This window comes from Mobula birostris, chromosome 4, assembly GCF_030028105.1.
Source record: "Mobula birostris isolate sMobBir1 chromosome 4, sMobBir1.hap1, whole genome shotgun sequence".
In the NCBI taxonomy this organism is placed as follows: Eukaryota; Metazoa; Chordata; class Chondrichthyes; order Myliobatiformes; family Myliobatidae; genus Mobula; species Mobula birostris.
Window position 1 is genome coordinate 169,088,468 of NC_092373.1, and position 23,448 is coordinate 169,111,915.

Sequence of the window (23,448 nt, forward strand, 5' to 3'; positions counted from 1 at the left end):
AGAAGTTAGAGAATCCTCCTCCCTTGTTCAAAATGTAATCTGTGGTCTCCATAGAAAGGGGCTGAGATGGCACTCCCTACTTCTGCAACTATATTCAGTCACCTTCTACACTGGGTTCCTTTGCTGCACCAATAGCAACCATTGCTCCAGATGACAGGGTTCTAAGGGTCTGGAATTTCCATCCAGCATGCCTCTGTGTTTCCCTCTTCCTCAAAGGCATGCATCAAATCCAATTCCTTTCACCCCCAGTGTCTGCTGATTTGGATTGGTGCCCAATTATTCAGCATTGAATTTTTTCTGTATTGTGGTTTCTATCCTAGGCTTTGCTGTGGTGTAGGGCACTAAATCATTTACACTAAGTCATCATTAGTCACAAGGGATGCAGGTACAGACACCTACTACGCTGACCGTTGACAATGTCTCTAAGGGTGCAATGATTTACAGCTGTCAATTCTTCAATGGATATAATGACATTAATGTAAATTTCAGCTTGTCAAAATGAGTTGAAATACATAAGTCACATATTTCTGACTCCCAAAATTCCCAACACTGACCCTGACCTTAATCCCAATTCCATCTCCAGCTACACACACAATGGGTATTTCACTACATTCTTGCACTGAGCAACACATAAAAACCACTTCATGGCAAACAGGATTAACCATATATTCAAGGGAAGGTTCTGGGAGGGATTGCCAACATTCCCAGTAAATGCAGCCAAGCTCATGTGTATCGGTTCCAGAGTAATAGAACAACTAATCATGAAGACTTAGTGTACTTGGTGTGCCCTTGATCACTGCAGGGACAAGGACGCTCCTGAAAGAATGAGTGAATCATTGCACATCTCACAACTTATCTTGACAAAGGAATGAACTGAATCACCAACTTTCTTGCTTGATCGGCAATAAACACTTCAAGTTCTTGTTGTTTCTGTGAGGCAAATTGTTTCAATGCATTTTTCTGATTACAGACTTTTGTACATTTAAGTCTTTCACTCTAGATTTGGATCAGGTTAGAATTGCCACATTGCAGTTAATTCCTGTTCATTTCACGAAAGTATTAGTATTGGTACTGGTCTATTATTGTCATATTTTCTAAGATATGGTGTAAAACTTGGTTTTGTAAGCCGTCCATTGCAAATCATTTCAAAGCTTAAATAGATTTAGCAATATAAACGGGAAAAATATAACAGATGCAGAATGCAGTGTTACAGTTACAGAGAAAGTGCAGTGCCAGCAGACAATAAGGCACAAGGGCCATGATGAGTTAGATTTTGAGGTTAAGAATTCATCATTAACTAACAAGGGATTTACTCAAGAGACATAACAGCCGTTTGAAGATAGAAGCTGTCCTTGAGCCTGATGGTGCATATTTTAAGCCTTTTTATCTTCTGCCCAATGGAAAGGGGGAGAAGAAAAGATGGATGTTATTGCTGCTGCTTTGCCTTATTGCTTTTTTCCACTCTACTATCTCCATTCGTCCCCTTTTGATTTCTTCCATTCCCAAACTTATAATGATTAAACATACGATTAGATTACTCCAAAATTGAGCTTAAAAGTTAAAACACAGGAATGTTAGAAAACAACTTAATTCAGTTAAACATGTATAAATTCCCAATTAAATCACCTAAACATGCTCTTTCTCTTGTGCAGCCATTCCTCTCCGTTGAAATGAATGGATCTTCTAAATCTGTGATGGGTTTAGTGGGTGGATCTTTCTGGGTAGCTTGTGGAAAACTAAAAGTTCAAAACTCCCTACTTGATTCGTGAATATGATAATGTCAAGGAGTCGTGGCCTTGACAGCCAGGGTAAGCTACAAGGAATCAGTGAGAGTGTGGAAGGAGCTGCCAGCAGATATGGTGCATGTGGGTTCAATTTCAACATTTAGGAGGCGTTTGGATAAATACATGGATGGGGGGGATACGGAGGTCTACGGTCCAGGCGCAGGTCGATGGGAAGAGGCAGAATAATAATTCATCATGGACTGGATAGTCCAAAGGGCCTGTTTCTGCACAGTAATGCTCCATGATTCTATGACTATGACTTTTGCATAGACAATTATGTGCACAGGAAGCTCAAATCTCTTCACAAATGCAAGGGGAGGTGATAGAGTTTTCAGGCTATTGGTAATTATGAAACATATGGTCAGAAACATCCAGAGAATGTTCTGGCTAGCTCGTAAAATGGAATGGAAACTCCAATGCACAGAAATGTAAAGGCTACAGGGAGTGGTGGGCTCAGCCAGCTGCATCATGGGTACAGCTCTGCCTAGCATTGAGGGCATCTGAAAAAGGCAATGTCTTAGGAAGGCAGTGTCCTTTATCAGTGATCCCCACCATCTGGACCATACCATTTTCTGCTTGTTGCCATAGACAGGAGGTATGGAAGTCTGAAGACCCACACTTTAAAATTTAACTACAACTTCTTCCCCTCTACTATCAGCTTCTTGCTTCCCTGAAAAGTCCTGTTTCTACCTCAGACTGTATTTCTTTCCACTTGCGCTAATTCTTTGCTCATTTTGTCACTAAGTAAATTAGCATATTTTATACAAATTTACATTCATGTAATTTTTGTTTGTCACATTTGTAATACACTATGTTGTTGCTACAAAAAGCCTGTGTATGTATACCCATGACAACAAACTTGAACTTGAAGTAAAACAATTCATATCAATATCAACACTGGTCAGCATGCATAGGCATGATACACAATGTGAGGTGCAGTAAATCCCCAGAACACGGCAGGTGATCTATCATTAACTTTGCAAAAATGGCTGTGCACATTCCTCTATCCAGTTATTTTTGAGAACTTGTAGACTTGCACATTAATTGGTCATTGTACCCTTCAGAGAAAGTAAGATCTCTTTATTAATAGTGTAAGTACCCTGTTATTCATATGATAATGTGATACCAATCCAGAAAAAGAAGGTACTATACTTAAGTTAAAAGCTGCAGGACACTGAGGGATGTTCTGCTCCGGTAGGATTTGGCCTACTAAAGTACTAAAAAGGATAAGAATGATTAAGATCAGCTCCAAATAACAGTGAACCGTTTGAGTCTGTTGAAAATTGAAATCCAGTCACATTATATGTGACATTATTGTAGTATATACACAGTAGAGTGCAGCTCTTCTGGTAGGCTGTTATCACCCTGGGAAAAAGTCTTGTCTCTCTCTCAGACCTGAAGGATCATTTACTTCTAATTGTGCTTTGTCACCCTCTTCACTGAGCAGCTGGTCGGTTGGGTAAAACTGAAACAATAATTACCTTTTCTGAAAGATGCCAAATGTTGTAATTGAGAAATAGCTTTAGGAAGACAAGTTCCCAGCCATTATAATTAGCCCCATGGCCCCAGTGTAAAACATTGCTAGGTTAAAAGCAAAGTCCAGTGTTTTGTACACTGCCATCTACTTAACAGAGTAGGAACGATAGTTCATTGACAATATTACTAGCCACAATTCAGAAGCTCTGGAAGACAATAATGTGAGTTCAAATTCAATCATAGCTAATTAAATTCAGCTTTCAACCTTGTCTAGAATGTAAGGGCGAGTCCATTTAATCTCTCCACTGCTAACATGCTACATCAGCATCCTCTTCTCCAGTATACCCAGTTGTAATACAAATCCTTCTGTTCTCTGGAAAGGAACAAATAGTAATTTTTTTTAAAAAAATCTACCTTTATAGTGAGTAGATAAATATGCAATCAACTACCGTGTGACATTGTTGAGGCATCTTAATGTCTTTGCTAAGGAGGAGGCAATCAAAAATCAAAAAGGATGAATACAGGACTGAAGGTGTTATATTTGAATGCGCATAGTATATGGAATAAGGTAGATGAATTTGTAGCACAGTTGCAAATTGGCATGTGTGATGTTGTGGGCATCACAGAATTGTGGCTGAAAGAATATTATTGCTGGGAGCTTAACATCCAAGGATACACACTGTATCAAAATGACAGTCAGGTAGGCAGAGGGAGTAGTATGTCTCTATTGGTAAAAAAATGAAATCAAATCGTTAGGAAGAGATGACACAGGGTTGGAAGGTGTAGAATCATTGTGGATAGAGCTAAGGAACTGCAAGCATAATAAGACCCTAATGGGAGTTACAGTGATATGAAAAAGTTTGGGCACCCCTGGTCAAAATTTCTATTACTGTGAATAGTTAAGTGAGTAGAAGATGAACTGATCTCCAAAAGTCATAAAGTTAAAGATGAAATATTCTTTTCAACATTTTAAGCAAGATTAATGTATTATTTCTGTTTTGTACAATTTTAGAGTGAAAAAAAGGAAAGGAGTACCATGCAAATGTTTGGACACTCCAAGAGATTTGAGTTCTCAGATAACTTTTACGAAGGCCTCTGATCTTAATTAGCTTGTTAGGGCTATGGCTTGTTCACAATCATCATTAGGGAAGGCCAGCTGATGCAAATTTCAAAGTTTTATAAATACCTTGACTCCTCAAACCTTGTCCCAACAATCATCAGCCAGGGGATCCTCTAAGCAGCTGCCCAGCACTCTGAAAATTAAAATAAATATGCTCACAAAGCAGCAGAAGGCTATAAGAAGATAGCAAAGCGTTTTCAAGTAGTCGTTTCATCAGTTCGTAATGTAATTAAGAAATGGCAGTTAAAAGGAATGGTGGAGGTCAAGTTGAAGTCTGGAAGACCAAGAAAACTTTCCGAGAGAACTGCTCGTCAGATTGCTAGAAAGGCAAATCAAAACCCCCGTTTGACTGCAAAAGACCTTCAGGAAGATGTAGCAGAATCTGGAGTGGTGGTGCACTGTTCTACTGTGCAGCGACACCTGCACAAATATGACCTTCATGGAAGAGTCATTGGAAGAAAACCTTTCCTGCATGCTCACCACAAAATTCAGCGTCAAAAGTTTGCAAAGGAACATCTAAACAAGCCTGATGCATTTTGGAAACAAGGCCTGTGGACTGATGAATTTAAAATAGAACTTTTTTGGCTGCAATGAGCAAAGGTATGTTTGGAGAAAAAAGAGTGCAGAATTTCATGAAAAAAACACCTCTCCAACTGTTAAGCACGGGGGTGGATCGATCATGCTTTGGGCTTGTGTTGCAGCCAGTGGCACGAGAAACAGTTCCCTGATAGAGAGACGAATGAATTCAATTAAATACCAGCAAATTCTGGAAGCAAACATTACACCATCTGCAAAAAGCTGAAGATGAAAAGAGGATGGCTTCTACAACAGGACCATGATCCTAAACACACCTCAAAATCCACAATGAACTACCTTAATAGGTGCAAGCTGAAGGTTTTGCCATTGCCCTCACAGTCCCCTGACCTAAACATCATCGAAAATCTGTGGATAGACCTCAAAAGAGCAGTGCATGCAAGACAGCACAAGCATCTCACAGAACTAGAAGCCTTCTGCAAGGAAAATGGGCGAAAATTCCCCAAGCAAGAATTGAAAGATTCTTAGCTGGCTACAGAAAGCGTTTACAAGCTGTGATGCTTGCCAAAGGGGGCGTTACAAAGTACTGACCATGCAGGGTGCCCAAACTTTTGCTTCAAGCCCTTTTCCTTTTTTGTTATTTTGAAACTGTAAAAGATGGAAATAAGAAAGTAATCTTGCTTAGAATATTAAAGAAATGTGTCAACTTTAACTTTATGCCTTTTGGAAATCAGGTCATCTTTTACACAGTAACAAAAATTTTGACCAGGGGTGCCCAAAATTTTGCATGCCACTGTATATACAGATCACCAAACAATGATGAAGTTGTGGTTTACAAATTACAACGGGAGATAGAAAATGAATGCCAAAAGGACTATGTTTCAGTAGTCATGGGGGATTTTAATATGTAAGTAGACTGGGAAAAATCAGCTTGGTGCTGGATACCAAGAAGGAGAATTTGTAGAATGCCTTCTTAGTGCAGCTCATGGTTGAGCCCACTAAGGGGAGCGGCTAATCTGGATTGGGAATTGTGCAAGGAACTGGAATTGATTAGAAAGTTTAAGGTAAAGGAAACCTTAGGAGAAAATGATCATAATATGAGTAAAATTATCCTGTAACTTGAGAAGGGGAAGCTAAAGTCAGATGTATCTGTATTACAGTAAATAAAGGGAATTACAGAGGCATGGGAGTGGAGCTGTCCAAAATTGGTTGGAAAAGAACACTGGCAGGGATGACAACAGAGCAGCAATGGCTGGAATTTCTGGGTGCAATTTGGAAGGTGCAGGATACATACATTCCAAATAGAAAGAAGTTTTCTAAAGGCAGGATGATACAAATGTGTCTGACAAGAGAGGTCAAAGTCATCATAAAAACCAAAAAAGACAGCATATAATAGAGCAAAATTAGTGGGAAGTTAAAGGAATGGAAGCTTTTAAAAACCAACAGAAGGCAACTAAAAGGTCATTGAGAAGATAAATATAGAATAGGAAGGTGAGCTAGCCAATATTATTAAGGACGATACCAAAAATTTCTTCAGACACATAAAGTATAAAAGAAAGACAAGAGTATATACTGAACTACTGGAAAAGGATGCTGGAGAGGTAGTAATGGGGGACAAGGAAATGGTGGATGAACTGAAGAAGTATTTTGCATCAGTTTTCACTTTGGAAGACAGCGGCAATATGCCAAAGTTTTGAGAGTGTCAGGGCAGAAGTGTGTGAAGTTGCCATTACTAGGGAGAAGGTTCTTAGGAAGCTGAAAGGTCTAAATGTAGATAAAGCACCTGATCCAGATGATATACACCCCAGGATTCTGAAAGAGGTGGCTAAACAGATTATGGAGGCATTAGTAATCATCTTTCAAGAATCAGTTTATTAAGGCATGGTTCCAGACATCTGGAAATTTGCAAATGTCACTCCAGTCTTCAAGAAGAAAAAGAGGCAGTAGAAAGTATAGGCCAGTTACATTGACCTCAGTGGTTAGAAAGACGTTGGAGTCAATTGTTAAGGATGAGGTATTGGGGTACTTGGAGGCACATGACAAAATAGGGTCATAGTCAGCGTGATTTTCCCAAGGGAAAATCTTGTCAGGCAACTCGAGTGGAACCCTTTGGAGAAATAACAAGTTGGATAGACAAAGGAAAATCGGTGGATGTTGCGTACTTGGATTTTCAGAAGGCCTTTGACAAGGTGCCACACACAAGGCTGCTTAACAAGTTAAGACCCTATAGTACTACAGAATAGATACTAACATGGATAAAACATTAGCTGATTGGTAAGAGACAAAGAGTGGGAATGAAGGGAGCTGCCAGTGCCTAGTGCTGTTCCACAGAGGTCTGTGTTGGGACTTTTTTTTCCCATTATATATCAATAGCTTGGATTAAAGAATTGATAGCTTTGGGCTAATTTTGCAGACAATACAAAGGTAGGTGGAGGGGCAGGTAGTATTGAGGAAGTAGGGAATCTACAGAAGGACTGAGACAGATTAGGAGAATGGACAAAAAAGTGGCAGATGTAATACAGTGTCAGGAAGTGTATTATCATGCACTTTGGTAGGAGAAATTAAAGCTTAGGATATTTTCTAACTGGAGAGAAGATTTAAAAATCTGAACTGCAAAGGGACTTGGAAGTCCTCGTGCAGTATTCCCTAAAGTTTAATTTACAGGTTGAGTCGGTGTTGTGGAAGGCAAATGCGATGTTAATATTCATTTTGAATTTAAAAACAAGGATGTTATTTTGAGGCTTTATGAAGCACTCGTGAGGCTTTGCTTGGAGTATTGTGAGCAATTTTGGTCCTGTTATCTAAAAAAGTATGTGCTGACATTGAAGAGAGTTAAAAGGAAGTTCACGGGAATTATTCCGGGATTGAAAGACTTGTCATATGAGGAGCATTTGATGGCTCTGGGATGCTACTCACTGGAATTGAGAAGAATGAGTGGTGACCTCATTGAAAACTATCAGGAGAGTGGCTGTGGAGAGGAAGTTTCCTGTGGTAGGGGAAGTCCAAGGCCAGAGAACACAACCTCAAAATAGAGGGGAGTTCCTTTTAGAATGGAAATAAGAAGGAATTTCTTTGGCCAGAGAGTGGTGAATCTGTGGAATTTGTTGTTACAGGCAGCTGTGGAGGCCAAGTCATTGGGTACATCTTAAGGCAGAGGTTGATAGATTCTTGATTAGTCAGTGTATGAACGGATACAGGGAGAAAGCAGGAGATTGGGGCTGAGAGGTAAAACAGATCAACCATGATGAAATGGCATAGCAGGTTTGATGAGCCAAATGGCCTAATTCTTCTCCTATATCTTATGGTTTTAATAAGGACATTTGGGATAAAGGAACAAAGGATTTCCACTCACAACTGTGTGTACTAGAGGAGGAAGGCTATTGCAGAGTATTAGCAGAGGGGAGATTAAGTGGACTTGGCCCCTATATTCTTGAGTTTAGAAGAACACAAATTGGTCTCATTGAATACTTAAATGCAGAATACTTATGCAGGTTGACAGGAGAGATGCAAGGAAGATATTTCCCCTGGGTATGGAATCTGGAACCACAGGTAAAAATCCCAAAAGTGAGGAGCAGCCACTGAGAACATGATAAGAAATTTCTTCACACAGATGTGAACCTTTTGCATCCTTTACTCAAAGGCTGAGCAGACTCAGTCATAAATATGTTCAAGGCACACGTGGATGGTAAGGGAATCAGAAGTTAGTCTGGGAAACTGATGCTAAGGTCAAAGGCATGCTCAATGGGCCTTCACTCTTCTCTGTTCATGTTAATCAGCCAATCTCTGGCTGAATTAAAAACAGAACAACACTTTAAAGTTCAAAGTAAATTTTATTTTCTGAGTGCATATGTGTCACCACATACAACCCTCAGATTCTTTTGCCTGTGGCCATACTCAGTAAATCTATAGACTAGTAACTATAACAGAATCAATGAAAGATAAACCCAAGTGCAGTAGACAACAAACTCTGAAAATGCAGATATAAATAAATAGCAATAAATAATGAGAATATGAAATACCAAGATAAATAGTCCTTAAAGTGAGATAATTGGTTGTAGGAATATCTCAATGGATGGGTAAGTGAGTATAGTTATACCCTGTTGTCCAAGAGCCTGATGGTCGAGGGGGTAGTATGTGTTCTTGAACCTGGTTGTGCGAGTCCTGAGGCTCCTGTATCTTCTACCCCATGGCAGCAGTGAGAAGAGAGCATGGCTTGGGTGATGAGGATTTCTGATGATGAATGCTGCTTTCCTGCAATAGCATTTCATGTAGGTGTGCTCTGTAGTTTACCCGTGATGTACTGGGCCAAATACTTCATATTTCTAAATCTCAGACAAAATTCCAATTGACTTTAAAAAAGGCGATGATTAATTGATTTGCTAGAAATGCAATTTTTAAACATAGAATCAGAATTCACTATTGCAGAAAATCAAATAAATCAGTTAAGATCAAAATGTAGTCTTATATTGACCAGTAGATAAGAAAGTAATAATGCTTCCTGCTCATGACACAGGAGAACTGAGCCACAAAGACTGTATGGCAGAAACTGGCGTGTTTCCTCAAAATCCAATGCTAATGCACCTGAAAGCTTATTGATTTGAGACAATGGAGTCACTGAGTGACAGAGTGTTGGAGCCTTCACATGCAATATGTAGTATGGTGTCTTGCATTTCAATTGGCTTAATGTTTGCAAAGCTGGGGAGTCTAGGAATGGAGGCACGGTGTCAGGATAACAGTTTGACCACTCAGATGGAGCAGTGGAGAAACTATTTTATTTGGAGCCACAGAGTAATACTGCATGAGCTGCCCTTCAGCGCAGCTCATATATGCTCACCAAGATGTCCATTCTAGCTTGACCATCTTGCCTGCATTTAACCTTTATTCTGCTAAGCATTCCCTACCCAAGTTCGTTTCCAAGCTTCTGCTAGATTTTATTATTAATTCTGTCTCGTCTCAACTATTTCCTCTATTGGCTTGCCTATGAAGCTTTCAGAGGCTTACGAATCTTTGAAAATATTGCCCCAAGGAAAACAGAACAATATAGACATAAAGTTTTTTTTGATTACTGACACTATATAGACAATGCTGACAATGCCGGCATTTGCTGTCCATCCCTAATTATTCCTGAACTGAAGAGACTAAGTCAAATTTAGTTCCAACATGGCAAGCACATCAGGATTCCTTCTATCACTGAACCAAATAGTTTTTTTCAAAATGCATTACCATCTTTTTCCCCAGAGTTGAACACTGTAATGCAATGGTTGAGGACATGCATTTAAGGTGAGAAGGGTTAAGTTCAAAGACAAGCCAATTGTTTTACACAAAGGTTGGTGGGTGCTTGGAATGCACTGCCAGTGGTGATAGTGAAAGCAAATATGAAAAAGGTGTTTAAAACGCTTTAAGGTAGGCAAGTGATGTGTAGAGAATAGAGAGATATGGACATTGTGTAGGCAGAAGGGATTAGTTTAGATAGGCATTTAGTTACTTGTTGTAATCCCTCCTGGTACTTAATCCTTGTAAGCGGAACAAGTGCAACACATGCCCCTACACTTCTTCCCTTCCCACCATTCAGGGCCCCAGACAGTCCTTTCAGTTGAGGCGACACTTCACCTGTGAGTCGGCTGGGGTGATATACTGCGTCTGGTGCTCCCGATGTGGCCTTCTATATATTGGCGAGACCTGACGCAGACTGGGAGATCGTTTTGCTGAACACCTACGCTCTGTCTGCCAGAGAAAGCAGGATCTCCCAGTGGCCACACATTTTAATTCCATGTCCCATTCCCATTCTGATATGTCTATCCACAGCCTCCTCGACTGTAAAAATGAAGCCACACTCAGGTTGGAGGAACAACACCTTATATTCTGTCTGGGTAGCCTCCAACCTGATGGCATGAACATTGACTTCTCTAACTTCCACTAATGCCCCACCTCCCCCTCGTACCCCATCTGTTATTTATTTATATACACATATTCTTTCTCTCTCTCTCTCTCTCTCCTTTTTCTCCCTCTGTCCCTCTGACTATACCCTTTGCCCATTCTCGGGGTTTCCCCCCCCCTCCCCCTTTTCCTTCTCCCTGAGCCTCCTGTCCCATGATCCTCTCATATCCCTTTTGCCAATCACCTGTCCAGCTCTTGGCTCCATCCCTTCCCCTCCTGTCTCCTCCTATCATTTTGGATCTCCTCCTCCCCCTCCCACTTTCGAATCTCTTACTAGCTCTTCCTTCAGTTAGTCCTGACAAAGGGTCTCGGCCCGAAACGTCGACTGTACCTCTTCCTAGAGATGCTGCCTGGCCTGCTGCGTTCACCAGCAACTTTGATGTGTGTTGCTTGAATTTCCAGCATCTTCAGAATTCCTCGTGTTTGCGTAATTACTTGTTTAATTAGTTACCACAACATTGTGGACGAAAGGGCCTGTTCCTGTGCTGTAATGTTCTACATTCTCTGTTCTTATTGCTGATACTATCTCTTCAGTTCCAGATTTATTTAACAACTTTAAATTACCTCAGTATACATTGTGAGGTATTAAAATATATTAAGGGATATGGGTGTCAGATGGGACACTGCATGAGGATTAGAGTGATATTAAATGGAGGTGCAGGTACCATTGTAAATGAAATTTTGAGAGATCTTGCATGACACTGGATGATTCAAACCTGTAAAAGGAAAGGAAAAGAGCAGTTATGTGGGGAAAATGATGGTTGTGATGAAGTGAATGGATAAAAAAGATCAACACTGTCATACACCATAGTTGGGCCAAATGGCCTCTTTTCAAGTCCTGGAGTAATAAGGAGTCATAGGGCTATACACAATAGAAACAGTCCCTGCTGCCCAACTAGTGTATGCAGACCATTGAAGTAGACCCACTTGCCAGTGATTGGCCTTTTTCTGATGTTGTAAATTCTTAGTAATTTTCCTGCTTTAAACAATAATGAGAGAAGTTGTTAATGCTCAGTATTCTGTCATTTATTCCTTCATGGGTGTAGAAATTATTGGCTAGACCAGCATTTGTTGCCCTTCGTGAATTATGCCTGAATTCAAATAGCAGTTCATAACTCACACCATTAGTGGGTAGAAAGTCACATAAGGGCCATACTGGATAAGGACAGAAAATGTTATTCATTGAAGTGACATTAGTTTACATCAATGATTCCTTTCTAATTTTGTTTGGAATTAAGACTGCATTTGTAATATTGTGAATAATGTTGGGCCCCGTACTAATGGAAGAACATGCTGACCCTGGAGAAGATTCAGAGAAGGTTCACAAGAATAATCCCATGAATGAAGGGCTTGATGTATGAGAAGTATTTTATAGCTCTGGGCCTGTACTCATTGGGGTTTAGAAAGGTGCAGGGGAATCTTATTGGAATGTATTGAATGCAGAAGGTCCTTCTGGTGTGGAGTGGAGACAATATATCCATTAAGGATCCAAGGTACAACATCAGAATAAGAGGATGTCCCTTTAAAATTAAGATGGGGAGGAATTTATTCAGCCAAAAGCTGGTGAGCCATTGGAATTTGTTGCCACAGTGGGCTGTGGTGGCCAAGTCATTGGGTGTACTTAAGGCAGAAATTGATAGGTTTTTGACTGGTACATTGGAAAATTGTTTTATTATTGTCACATGTACAGATCTACAGTGAAGATCATTTTTATATATGGCATCCATATGGATAATTTCATCACAATCACTACATTGAGGTGGTACAACAACAAAAAGCACTAACATAATGCAGAATGTAGTGCTGCAATTCCAGAGCAATACAGTAAGGGGCAAGGGCCATGACAAAGTAAAAGGTGAGTTCTGGGGCCTATAGCATTGTACAAGTGGATCATTCAATAGTTTTATAACAGCAGGACAGAAACTGACCTTTAACCAGGTGGTTTGTACTTTCAGGCATTTGTTTCTTTTGCCCAGTGAGAGGGGAGAGAAGAATAAATGTCTGGGCTGAGTGGGGGGGAGGGTCTTTGATTATGTTGGCTGCTTTTTCTGAGGCAGCGAGAAGTGTAGACAGTTAATTGGAGAGGTAAAAGGGGTACGAGAGATACATGTGAGAACAGGATTGAGGACTGAATCGTGGAGCAGAATTGATGGGCTGAATATCCTATTCTGCTCCTGTATTTTATGGCATTGTGGTCTTGTTTTAAATTATTTGAAATTAAGTTCCTCAGCTGCCATAATAGAAATCATGCTTTCACTCCAGATCAGTGGTTGAGCACTCCGTCTACTCACACAGTAGCTGTACCATAACCCCCAAACGTTTAAGTAATACAGATTAAATAACTATGCAAGATAATTGAGTTTTAAGTGCAGAAGAAATATAGAATACTCATTCACTAGCATCCATCTTCTCACTATCAGTGTTGTTTGCAAGTGTTCAGGCAGAGAATGGCCCAAGTAATTGTCAGAAATGTTCCTGTTTGGAATGTTGCTTTATTTTTATTTCAATGTTGTTCAAAATTGTAGGACTAAAATGCTTTCCATTCAGCCCTTGACAGTGTTAGAGTGCCTTCACTGTAGTGTCTGAAGAATAGAAACCCATTACCCGCGTAAGAGACTTTAAAAAATGTCAAGCCACTGAAAAGTGTCTTGTCTTTTTACAGTTAATGAACAAAAGAGGTTATTTTTTGAGATAAATTCTTTGAAGGAAAGAATGGAAGGGAAAAAGGTTAGAAATTTGTTGGAGCGGAAAAATGCTGAGGTGCTCTAGTTACCTTGCAGGTCCGACTGACTGTATCAAATGACATTTGTATTGATTGATTATATGAGTCTCAGAATAATCCTTTTCCACTTTACAGGTCGTTGACTCCAATCTAGTGGCTTTTGACTGTCACTGGATCTTCATAAATGAGGTAACTGTTCAAATATGGGCAGAAGTAAAGCAAAATTCGACCAAAGTTTTGCCAAGTAGCATTAGATAATATAATTACCTTTTCATCCAGAAAGACATGAATATGTAAAAAAGCCTCCGAGTCCCCATTCTCACTAATAATTCGTGTTAACTCATGCGAAGTTGAAATGCTGCCATGAAATCCAATGGATATAAATAGAAAGAGAGTTCTCTTTTACAGTCCCTGTGCAAGATGATTGGCGGTGCTACCCTGCTGAGCACTCCTATTCTGCCCTCTAGCCTTAGAGTGCATGCTGGAGATTTGTTGTTTGAGATACAGGTCTCCCTTTGTTAGCCCAGTGAATGTGTCACAGCAGTGTAGCTCCATCCCATTCATATTTTAGTTCCTTGGCAAAACTTCTTGTTGCCCGAGTTCTGCTGTTTTTTTTTGTCTGTTTGGGTTTACCCACTGCATATGTTTTAAAGAGACACTGTCATTTTTTGATCAGCTGTTATAAAGAAAATTGGTTATGAACTTTAAAGAAAATAAACATGAGTCATTTCAGTCTGTAATTATAAAATGTACTATTGCATTGTCTGCAGTTAGATTAAAGATTGCTAATTGTGACCTATATTTTTTTCAGATCAAAATCTCAGCAAGTTCATCCTTGGCTTATTCCTCTGTAAATACAAATGTTGCCTGTGAATTATCTCACTTAACTGTTCTTGGTGCTACTTAATTTGGGATATAGTGTTGACAGGTGAAAAGAGAGCGTATCACATCCTCTTGAGTACAAACATATTCAAGATTTGTCAACGTTCATTTAAAAGAAGATATAATGACTATACTGAACTAAGGAGGCGGGCTGTCACCGATTAAGTGCATTATTTCACTCTTCTGAATTGCTTTATTGAATATGGACTGGTTGAATTGTATAATGATGCAGTCATTGCTGACTGCTGTGCACACTGAGTGGCCAGGTCTCACCAGTGTGAAGGTGCCTATGATCTCACTAAGTGCTATTCCAGAGATCAGTGAGATGAGCTTTGGTGCCCTTCTTTACATGCATGTTTGCTCAGCGATATCTCTGTGAAAACAGAAGTCTGTGAGATGCTTGCATCCTGAGCTTTATGTAAGCATTCTACTTAAAAGTATGTGCCAAAAAATCTTGATTATGCTTCTAGTTACGGAAATGTTGTGTGCATTTCTGGTTACCATATTACAAGAAGGATGTGGAGGGTTTGGAGAAGGTGCAAAAGATGTTCAGCTGAATGCTGCCTGGATTAGAGGGCATGAGCTGGAGGTTGGCCAAACTTGGATTGTCTTCTCTGGTGCATTGGAGGCTAAAGAGTGGAAGATTATAAAATTATGAGAGATTGAAGTAAGGACATGATTAAGTCAGAATACTTTTTCTAGGGTAGAGATGTCAAGTACTAGAGGGCATATCTTTAAGATAAGCGGGAGAAAGTATAAAATTCAAAGTAAATTTATTATCGAAATACGCATTCTGTATATCAGGATATACAACCCTGAGGTTCATTTTCTTGCGGGCATACTCAATAAATTCAAGAACCATAATAAGATCAATGAAAGACTGCACCTAAGGGAGCAAACAAACATCCATTGTGCAAAAGACAACAAACTGTGCAAATACAAAAAAAAGAAATAATAATAGTAAGTAAGCAATAAAATTGGGAACATGAGATGAAGAGCTCCTGAAAATGAGACCATAAGTGACAGGAACAGTTCAGCGACGGGGTGAGTGAAGTTATCCCCTCTGGTTCAAGAGCCTGATGGCTGAGCGGCAGTAACTGTCCCTGAACCTGGTGGTGTGAGTCCTGAGGCTCCTGTACCACCTTCCTGATGGCAGCAGTGAGAACAGTGCATGACCTGTGTATATGTGTATAAAGGATATGTGTAGAACAAGTTTTTTTTAAATAATTTCTGGATGCCTGGAGTACCAGGAGTAATGGTGGACGTAGATGTGATAGTGATATTTAAGAAGCTTTTAGATTGGCCAATGACAATGCAGAGAATGGAGGGATATGGTCATTATTTGCAGGCGGAGAGGATTTATTCAGTTTGGCATTGTTCAGCACATACTCTGTGGGCTGAAAGGGTTGATCCCGTTCTGTATTGTTCCTTGGTCTATGTTCCATATCCCTCTTTCTCCCACCCTCAGCATCTACTAAACAGTTGTGTCACACTGGTGTTCCACAGTTGAGTGAGATCATTTGAACACAGGTAATTATGTGTATTTACCAGGGGTTTCTAGGACTGGTTTGGGCCAAATCTCTTGCAGTTTAGGAATCTGTCACCCCCATGAGAAGGCATTTAGCTAAAAGTGTATTACTTTAAAAAAAAAATTGTTACTATCCCAGACAGGGATGAAGAACTCTTACCAAATTAGTTACTTCGAGAAGACCAGTAAAAATGAACTGACTGAAACTTAAAGGTATATCACTATTGAATGTCCACTTATCAGACAGGGAGTTATCTGATTTCTCCTTCAGATGCTATTGCCTTTCCCCAGTAACTTTACTGGCCAGCAGACATCTTGTGGCAAAGTACAGAGGGAAGAGAGGTTGTCTATTTAGTTACTCTTATTGATTTCTCGTGATGTTTACAAACTATATTAATGAGAACATTCTACACTGTCAACTTTCATCAAATGTGTTTCTTGACTGAGAAAATTCATCTGACTACAACTTCCCTATCTGGAAAAACTCTGTTCCATTTACCCCCACTATTCCAACTTCCATTTCAGCCTCAATCCAGCTTCCATTTTTTTTATCTCACAGCTAAACAAATGTAGTCAACAAAAATTAAAGGAAATATATTTTTGTAATTTTTAATTTGAAATTTCTATGATAATTGTCATTAAGCAACACACAAATAAGCCAGAGGCAGCATCTATGAAGGAAGATAAAATTTCAGGTTGAGACCCTTCACAAAGACTAGAAGAAAGGGGAGAGAGAGCCAGTATAAAGAGGTGGAGGGAAGGCGTTCAGCAAGAGCTGGCAGGGGATAGGTCAATCCAGGAAAGGGGACTGATAAACAGGTGAGGGATCGAGGAGAGTAAGAAAGATATACGAAGATGGGAGGTGTTTGGAGGAAGTGACAAAGGGCTGAAGAAGATGTTAGCAGAGGACAGTGAAACATGTAACAAAAGGAAGAAGGTGAGGAGAAGAACTGGAGGGAAGAGTGTGTGGATGGTGAGCAGACTGAGAGGGTAGTGAGGGAAAGAGAAGGGGTCAATGGGCTGGTGAGATAAGGAAAAAAGGAGGAGGGGAAAGGTTACTCTAAGTTAGAGAAATCAATCTTCATGCTGTCAGGAGACCACCAAGATGGAATATGAGGTGCAACTCCTGTTATCCAGGAGACTTAATATTTGGTTCATGGAAACTGCACAACAATCCTGGACGTCTGAAATTTTCCAAGTCTTTCTGTTTTTCCTTACAACACAGAAGGAGGCCATTTAGCTTTTCAAATCTGTATCAACTCGTAGGCCGCTTGTACCAGCCATTACCTACCTGCAAGCTTCCCCCTTGTACAAGCCCATCAGCTGTCCGTTGATTCTCCTGATAGACACCCACACAAGGTGTAATTGGAATCCACTTACTTCCTAATGCAACTTTGGGTGAAGGAGGAGACAGGAGCATTTGTAAGAAATCCACATGGTTACAAGGAAATTGTATAGAGACAGCATTGGAGGTTATATTAAACACAGGCAGAGGAACTATGCAACAGATGGCAACCTGCCGTGGAATCCCCATGAAACTAAAGAGTAAAGGCTCTGCATGATTACTTCATCCATCCACAGATAGTCTAACGCTCAGGAGTATGGGATAACTAGATGACGATTATATCTTGCCTTGACCTCATAGTAAGCAAAAGTCAGATATTTAGGATTTGAAAGGAAGTGTACTGTCATTGGTTGATAAGTTGATGGTGTGGTTCCACCCCCACACTCACCCACGCTTCCTCTCCCCTTACTGTTCCCATATGCCGACCCCTCCTCCTTTCTTCACCTTCCTTTCCTGTCCGATGTTCTTATCTGAAGCCCTTTGGCTCCTCCACCTCCCAGCAGCTGTTGTCTTGCTCAACTCCTCCTCCATCTGCTTCTCACCTCTCCTCACCTGGATATACCTGTCACCCTGCCAGCTCCTGCTCTACCCTTTCCTCTCAGTGCTTTATATTGGCTATCCCCCTTTCCCCTTTCATTCCAGATGAAGGGTTGCAACCTGAAACTTCTACAGTCCATTTTCCTCCTTGGAGGCTGTCAGTGGGTTCTCTCAGCATCATGTATGTAGCCTCTCACCTGTTTATTGAAGTGAAATTATGGGCAATATGTATTATAACTCTATGCCTGTTATTACTCGTGGCTACCCCCTCAACTCCCTTCAAAGCAGTAATGACACCACCTAAATTGTCCCCAATACTCTACATTTCAGAGAATTCAAGCCAAACGTCAGTAATCTCTCAAATCCATGTATCCTGACTAATATCCTAATATGTTCATCCCTTACAATGAATGTTTCTTATCTGAGACATGATCATTAGGCAGCACACCTTCTGTGTTCTGGCCAAAGTCTCTGTAGCTGTGCAGACTCTCACAAGAGTAATGAGGGAGTTCGACACCTACTGGATCAAGACAATGTGTTTTAATGTCCTGCTTTCTTGATTGTGGAAAAATGCAGAGAATAAAAGATTTAAAAACTAATGGAACATGTTATCATTGAGAGGAAAGATCTTGTGTCTCAATCAATGGTTCTCAGCAAGGCAGTATTTCCCCCTTGTACTGGCAGGAGACAAAGTCGAGGCAAGTTTAGCTTCTCCCACAGTATCAGTAACTGCATGAAAAGACAAAATTAATGATTATTCTCACCAGTGCAACACTGCCAAACTTTAATGTGAGAACTGCACTTTATAAAGCACTGGTTCATTCAACACACAACAAAACTGAGTTGAAGTCACGCTGTGTGAGGGGACATTATTAATGAATGGCTTGTTTAAATGTGAATACCTTATTTCAAAATGCAAGGAAGTATTTCATTCAAACAGAATAGTTCTTAGCATCGCACAGCATGAGTTCAAACCAAAATATCCTGAACTGGATCATTTAAGCATCTTGTCCCTTGAGCCCAAGTACATGCATGTGATAGTGCTGCAATGATTTTTGATCATGTTCCCATCCATAACTGCATTTAGCCCTCAATATGCCACCAATAACAGCCTTTTCATTCTGAATAAAGATTTATCCACTAGTGAAAAAGTAATTCTGACAATGGCCCCCAGCAAACTCTCTGTCAAACATAAACATTACGTAAACAACATAATACAAACTTTTGCAGCATTGAAAACGGTATTCAGCTCACCATGACCTTGGGAAATGTATCCAATTCATCCTTTTCTTTTAGTGCTATTGAACCTAGTGACAGTCCCTTGGAGATAGTGCTCTAGATTGTACACCCATGTCTATAGTGTTTACCATTCTAACACTAAGCTCTAGCGTACTTCCTGTATGTTGTTGTTAAGACAGTGGCATCATAAAAAAAGGACAAGCAGAAACTTCATGCAAGTAAATTACCCAGTTCCCCATAAATCTGTTAATGACAATGATTAGAAGTGCCAGATTAGACTCTATTTTATCCTCTTCCCTACCTCATTTAACTGCCCATTATCCCTCTCACTCTGTGTCCACCAGTCACCTCCTGTGTCACCACTCCGCCTCTCCTCTTCAGACTGGCCATCTCCTCTCTCACTCTGAGACATTGTTTTAGCCAGAAACATTAATAGTTCCTCTCCATCACCTCTCCAACCACCCCCCACCCTCAATGATGCTGTTTTACTCACTGTTCATCCAGCAGATTGCAGATTAGAAATGCCCGCTAGAATATAGCAAGTTAATGCTTCTATTTACACCCTGAATTATCTCTTTTCCCATTGGTTGCTGAGTTTAAACTAGGTTAATTCACAATTGCCTTTCTTGCTCAATTATGTAAGATTGATTTCACCCCACTTTCTCCCAGTTATTGGAGTTCATGTTGCTACTTCCAAATGATGAAGGATATTAATGCTTGAAGATTGGGGCATTTTCTTTTGGTACCACACCAATGCCTTGAATCAGCAGTCTCATTCCCATCAGTTCAGACAAGAATGAAACCTAATCTCCCAGGGTTGATAAAGTGGACTAATAGACCGTTACACAGTACTATTTCTCCCTAAACGGAATCTATTTTTCTAAAGTGCAGCACTTTCCTGGTTCAGTCAGTCCACTTCTACTCCTTCGCAATCATGTTATTATTTACCACTTATGGGAAAAATGAAAATTGTTAGAGCCACCTTTCAATTTCAGGTTAAACTGGGGAGGCAGCCATTATACACTAGTCAGCCTCGAAGGTAATGCTGAGGAGGAAAGACTGAGCAACTAACAGCTGGAAGAGCACTAACTCATGTATTGATCTGACTCTTGCTGCAAATGATGTCTGTGCATCATTTTATAAGTTGGATTAATTTTACACTGATACAGGCATTTCTGCTGGATGAGAAAATAACAGTTCTCTTATTGTTTTGAAAGAAAACAGGAATTATGTTCTGTGCATTTTATTTCCCTTATGTTTATTTTTGTTGGAATAATTGAAAATGAGTTCTGTTAGATGCTTGTAATGACAATCCTAACTTACATCTCATTTTATGTTTGGTAATTACTTCATAATGAGCAACTTGATTATATTTCGCCAATGGATGGATGAGGATTCTGAATAGTTGGGTGACGAAACATTTTCTGTTCTGTAATCAGTGACATTATTAAGTGTTCTGGGTCTACCTTCAGTGTAAATCAAGTGAAATGTAAACTCTGCTTCCCTGAATACATTCGCGAGGTTCTATCAAAGCAGTTCTTCACCCAGCAAACAGATGTTACCCAGGATTATTGAACTGAAGGAATCTGATGGTACCACATGCTAAGATTCTTCCATTGTGTTTGCTTTGGCTACCATGTAGTTTTTCCTTTGGGATTGGGTTTGTCAAGCAACTGACCTTTAAACCAATCAACTCAACAATGCCAGTTTATTATAGTAACAGTAGGAGGTTCTTGGAATGAAGGGTGGACAGAAAGCGTGCCTCCCATGGAAGATCTTAAACTGCAGATAGATGTGATATGTTCTAGGGTTTGGTACACACAGCAGCTATTGAACTAGGGTCAATTTGGATCTTTCTCTGGTGGGGCATGTCTCTCAGTATCTGAGAAGGTTGAAGCCAGGAACTTTTGCAAAGGGCCATTCAGGAGATATTTGATTGTTCCATTGACAGAGATAGCTTCAGCCCCAGTGTGATCTGCACTTTCAAAATAGCTATTTCTGCCTTTTCTCAGGAAATGAGCGATGCTGATGTTGAGGATTTGGTGAAACGGTCGATTGGGAGGTTAACGATAATTCGGCAGACCTTTCCCTTTTCTTTAAATGCCACTCAAAGCTGTCTCCGTGGTAAGCACAGAATCTCTCCATTACTGTGTGATCCCAAGGACCCCTACAAGCAGAACATGGAGGTAGGATTATTTCAGCTCATTAATCAGAATAAATTATATGGTTTGACATATTGATTTTAAGAAATCTGTTCCTTTACTGTGGATCAGTCAGTAAGCTTATTTCTCACTGTCATTGTCCTGTGCATTCATTGAAGGTCCCTTGTGTATGTATCTATGCAAATGGAATGTGAGTGTGGCTATGCAAGTGTCAAGTGCACACAATCTCATGCTCAGATGTGCAAATGCAATACATATGAACATGAAAACATGCACAAAAGCATTGATAATTATGTGCACATCTGCACCACAAATACTCACACCTACCTCTATCTCTGTCTCTATGAATTTCCCTTATTTTATACCATTCCATCTATCTCTCACTTTCATACTTTTTCACCACCTGTACTGCCTCTCTCTTTCCTTCTTTAACTGTATTTGTTGCCCTTTTCCCCTCTCACAATTGTGTCCTTCTCTCTCTCATTCTCCATCTGTCTAATTGGCATTTCTACCTCTCTCACTCTCTCGCAACCACTTCCACCTCTTCCTCTTTTTCTCTCACTCACTCCATTTTCTTTCTCTCTCTCTCTCACTCTTCCTCTCACTCTCACCCTCTCACGTGTTCTCACTTTCTCTCATTTGCAGTGGAGAGAGAAGCTTGGAAGCATGTTTGGAATTGGCAGAAGTGCACCTCCGATCAATGGGAATATATTGAAATTGTATTTCTAAAATGAATGAATGATCGCTCAAGTCAAATGTATAACATTCACATGAATTTTTTGACAGTAGTAAAAATAATAAAATGCTCCACGGTGCCTAGCTCAAACAAAATATGACGTGAGAGTCGGAGACCAAAAGTGGAAATGGGTGTTAAGGAGCATTCCTAGGAGAGTTAGAAAGATCAGAGGAAAAGAAATCCAATACTTAAGGCCAGTGCAGCTGAGGTTCAAGTACTGACAATGGAGCAATGTAAGTGGTCACATGAATGAAACTGAAAGAGCAAAAATTGTCAAGAACTGTAGATTTGGCACAAGAGACTGAGGATCAACAGCAGCTCTGTTCATCAAATTTATTTGGTATCTTGTGATTCCAACTGGAATCAGTGGTCCTGAAAAATGTTTTTTTTATTTCTGAGTTTAGTGAGATAGCAACTGTATATAACAAGAGAGTTATTTTCTCTTGACACAGTTTGTCCTTCATTATAAGTATTACTCTAAGGTAGCAGAGGTTGAAAATTTGGCTTCTGAAGTATAATTATATTGACTTCAATGAAACCAAGTTTTAGAATTCAAGCTCAGCATGTCTGCATAATAAAGCTGCACAAAAATACAATGCAGTTACAGGCAAATGTCCACATTGTTTGCTGTATGTTCTTTCTGCCCAAGGTTATCCTGAATTTCTCATTTTTGCTGGTCCAGACATCTCCCATATCTCACTGCCATGACTGTCCTGCAGAGTGAAACAATTACTAGGCCTCAGGTAGCAGAACTTGAGGCCCTGCCCTTCAACCACAGGAGAAGGCCATAAAGCAGTACCGGATAGCATGTTGTCTGTGACTAAAACAAATGTCAAATTAAACAAAACTTTTTCTTCCTGTAGATGATCCATATCCCTCTACTATCTGCATATTCATCTGTCTATCTAAAAGTCTTTGAAACACCTCTGTCACATCTGTTTCCACCATTGTTCCTGCCAGCCTGTTTCAGGCTCCCAGCATTCTCTGTGTGAAAAACGTGCTTCTCACATCTCCTTTAAACTTTTGCCCTCACTTTACAGTAAATGCATGACATCTAGTACTTGACATTTCTAACCTCGGGAAAAGATTCTGACTGTTGTCCTATCTATGCCTCTGATAATTTTCTAAACTTCTATCAGGTCTCTCGTCAGCTTCTGACAATCCAGAGAAAACAACCCAAATTTGTCCAACCTCTCCTTTACCATAGCTTAAACTGTCCTATCTAGGCAGCATCATGGTCAACCTCTGCTGGAACCTTTCCAAAGCTTCCATGCCCTTCTGGGACAACCACAGTTATACAAAATACTCCAAGTCTGGCCTAACCAAATTTTTATATGACTCCAACATGACTACTTTCCCTTATATTCAGTGCCCCGACCAATGAAGGCAAGCATGCCATACATTTTTGCCACACTTTTGACTTTCATGGTTACGTTCGGTGACTAT

The 23,448-nt window shown here is 40.1% G+C and overlaps 1 protein-coding gene across 1 annotated transcript in view; it reads left to right on the forward strand.

The window, feature by feature from the left end:
- Positions 1–23,448, forward strand: part of grid2 (glutamate receptor, ionotropic, delta 2) — a 1,194,553-nt gene that overhangs the window by 870,172 nt on the left and 300,933 nt on the right. The window contains exons 5-6 of the mRNA XM_072257001.1: positions 13,709–13,762; positions 21,117–21,290. Coding sequence (XP_072113102.1) covers positions 13,709–13,762; positions 21,117–21,290 — 228 coding nt within the window. The remainder of the gene's footprint in view (positions 1–13,708; positions 13,763–21,116; positions 21,291–23,448) is intronic.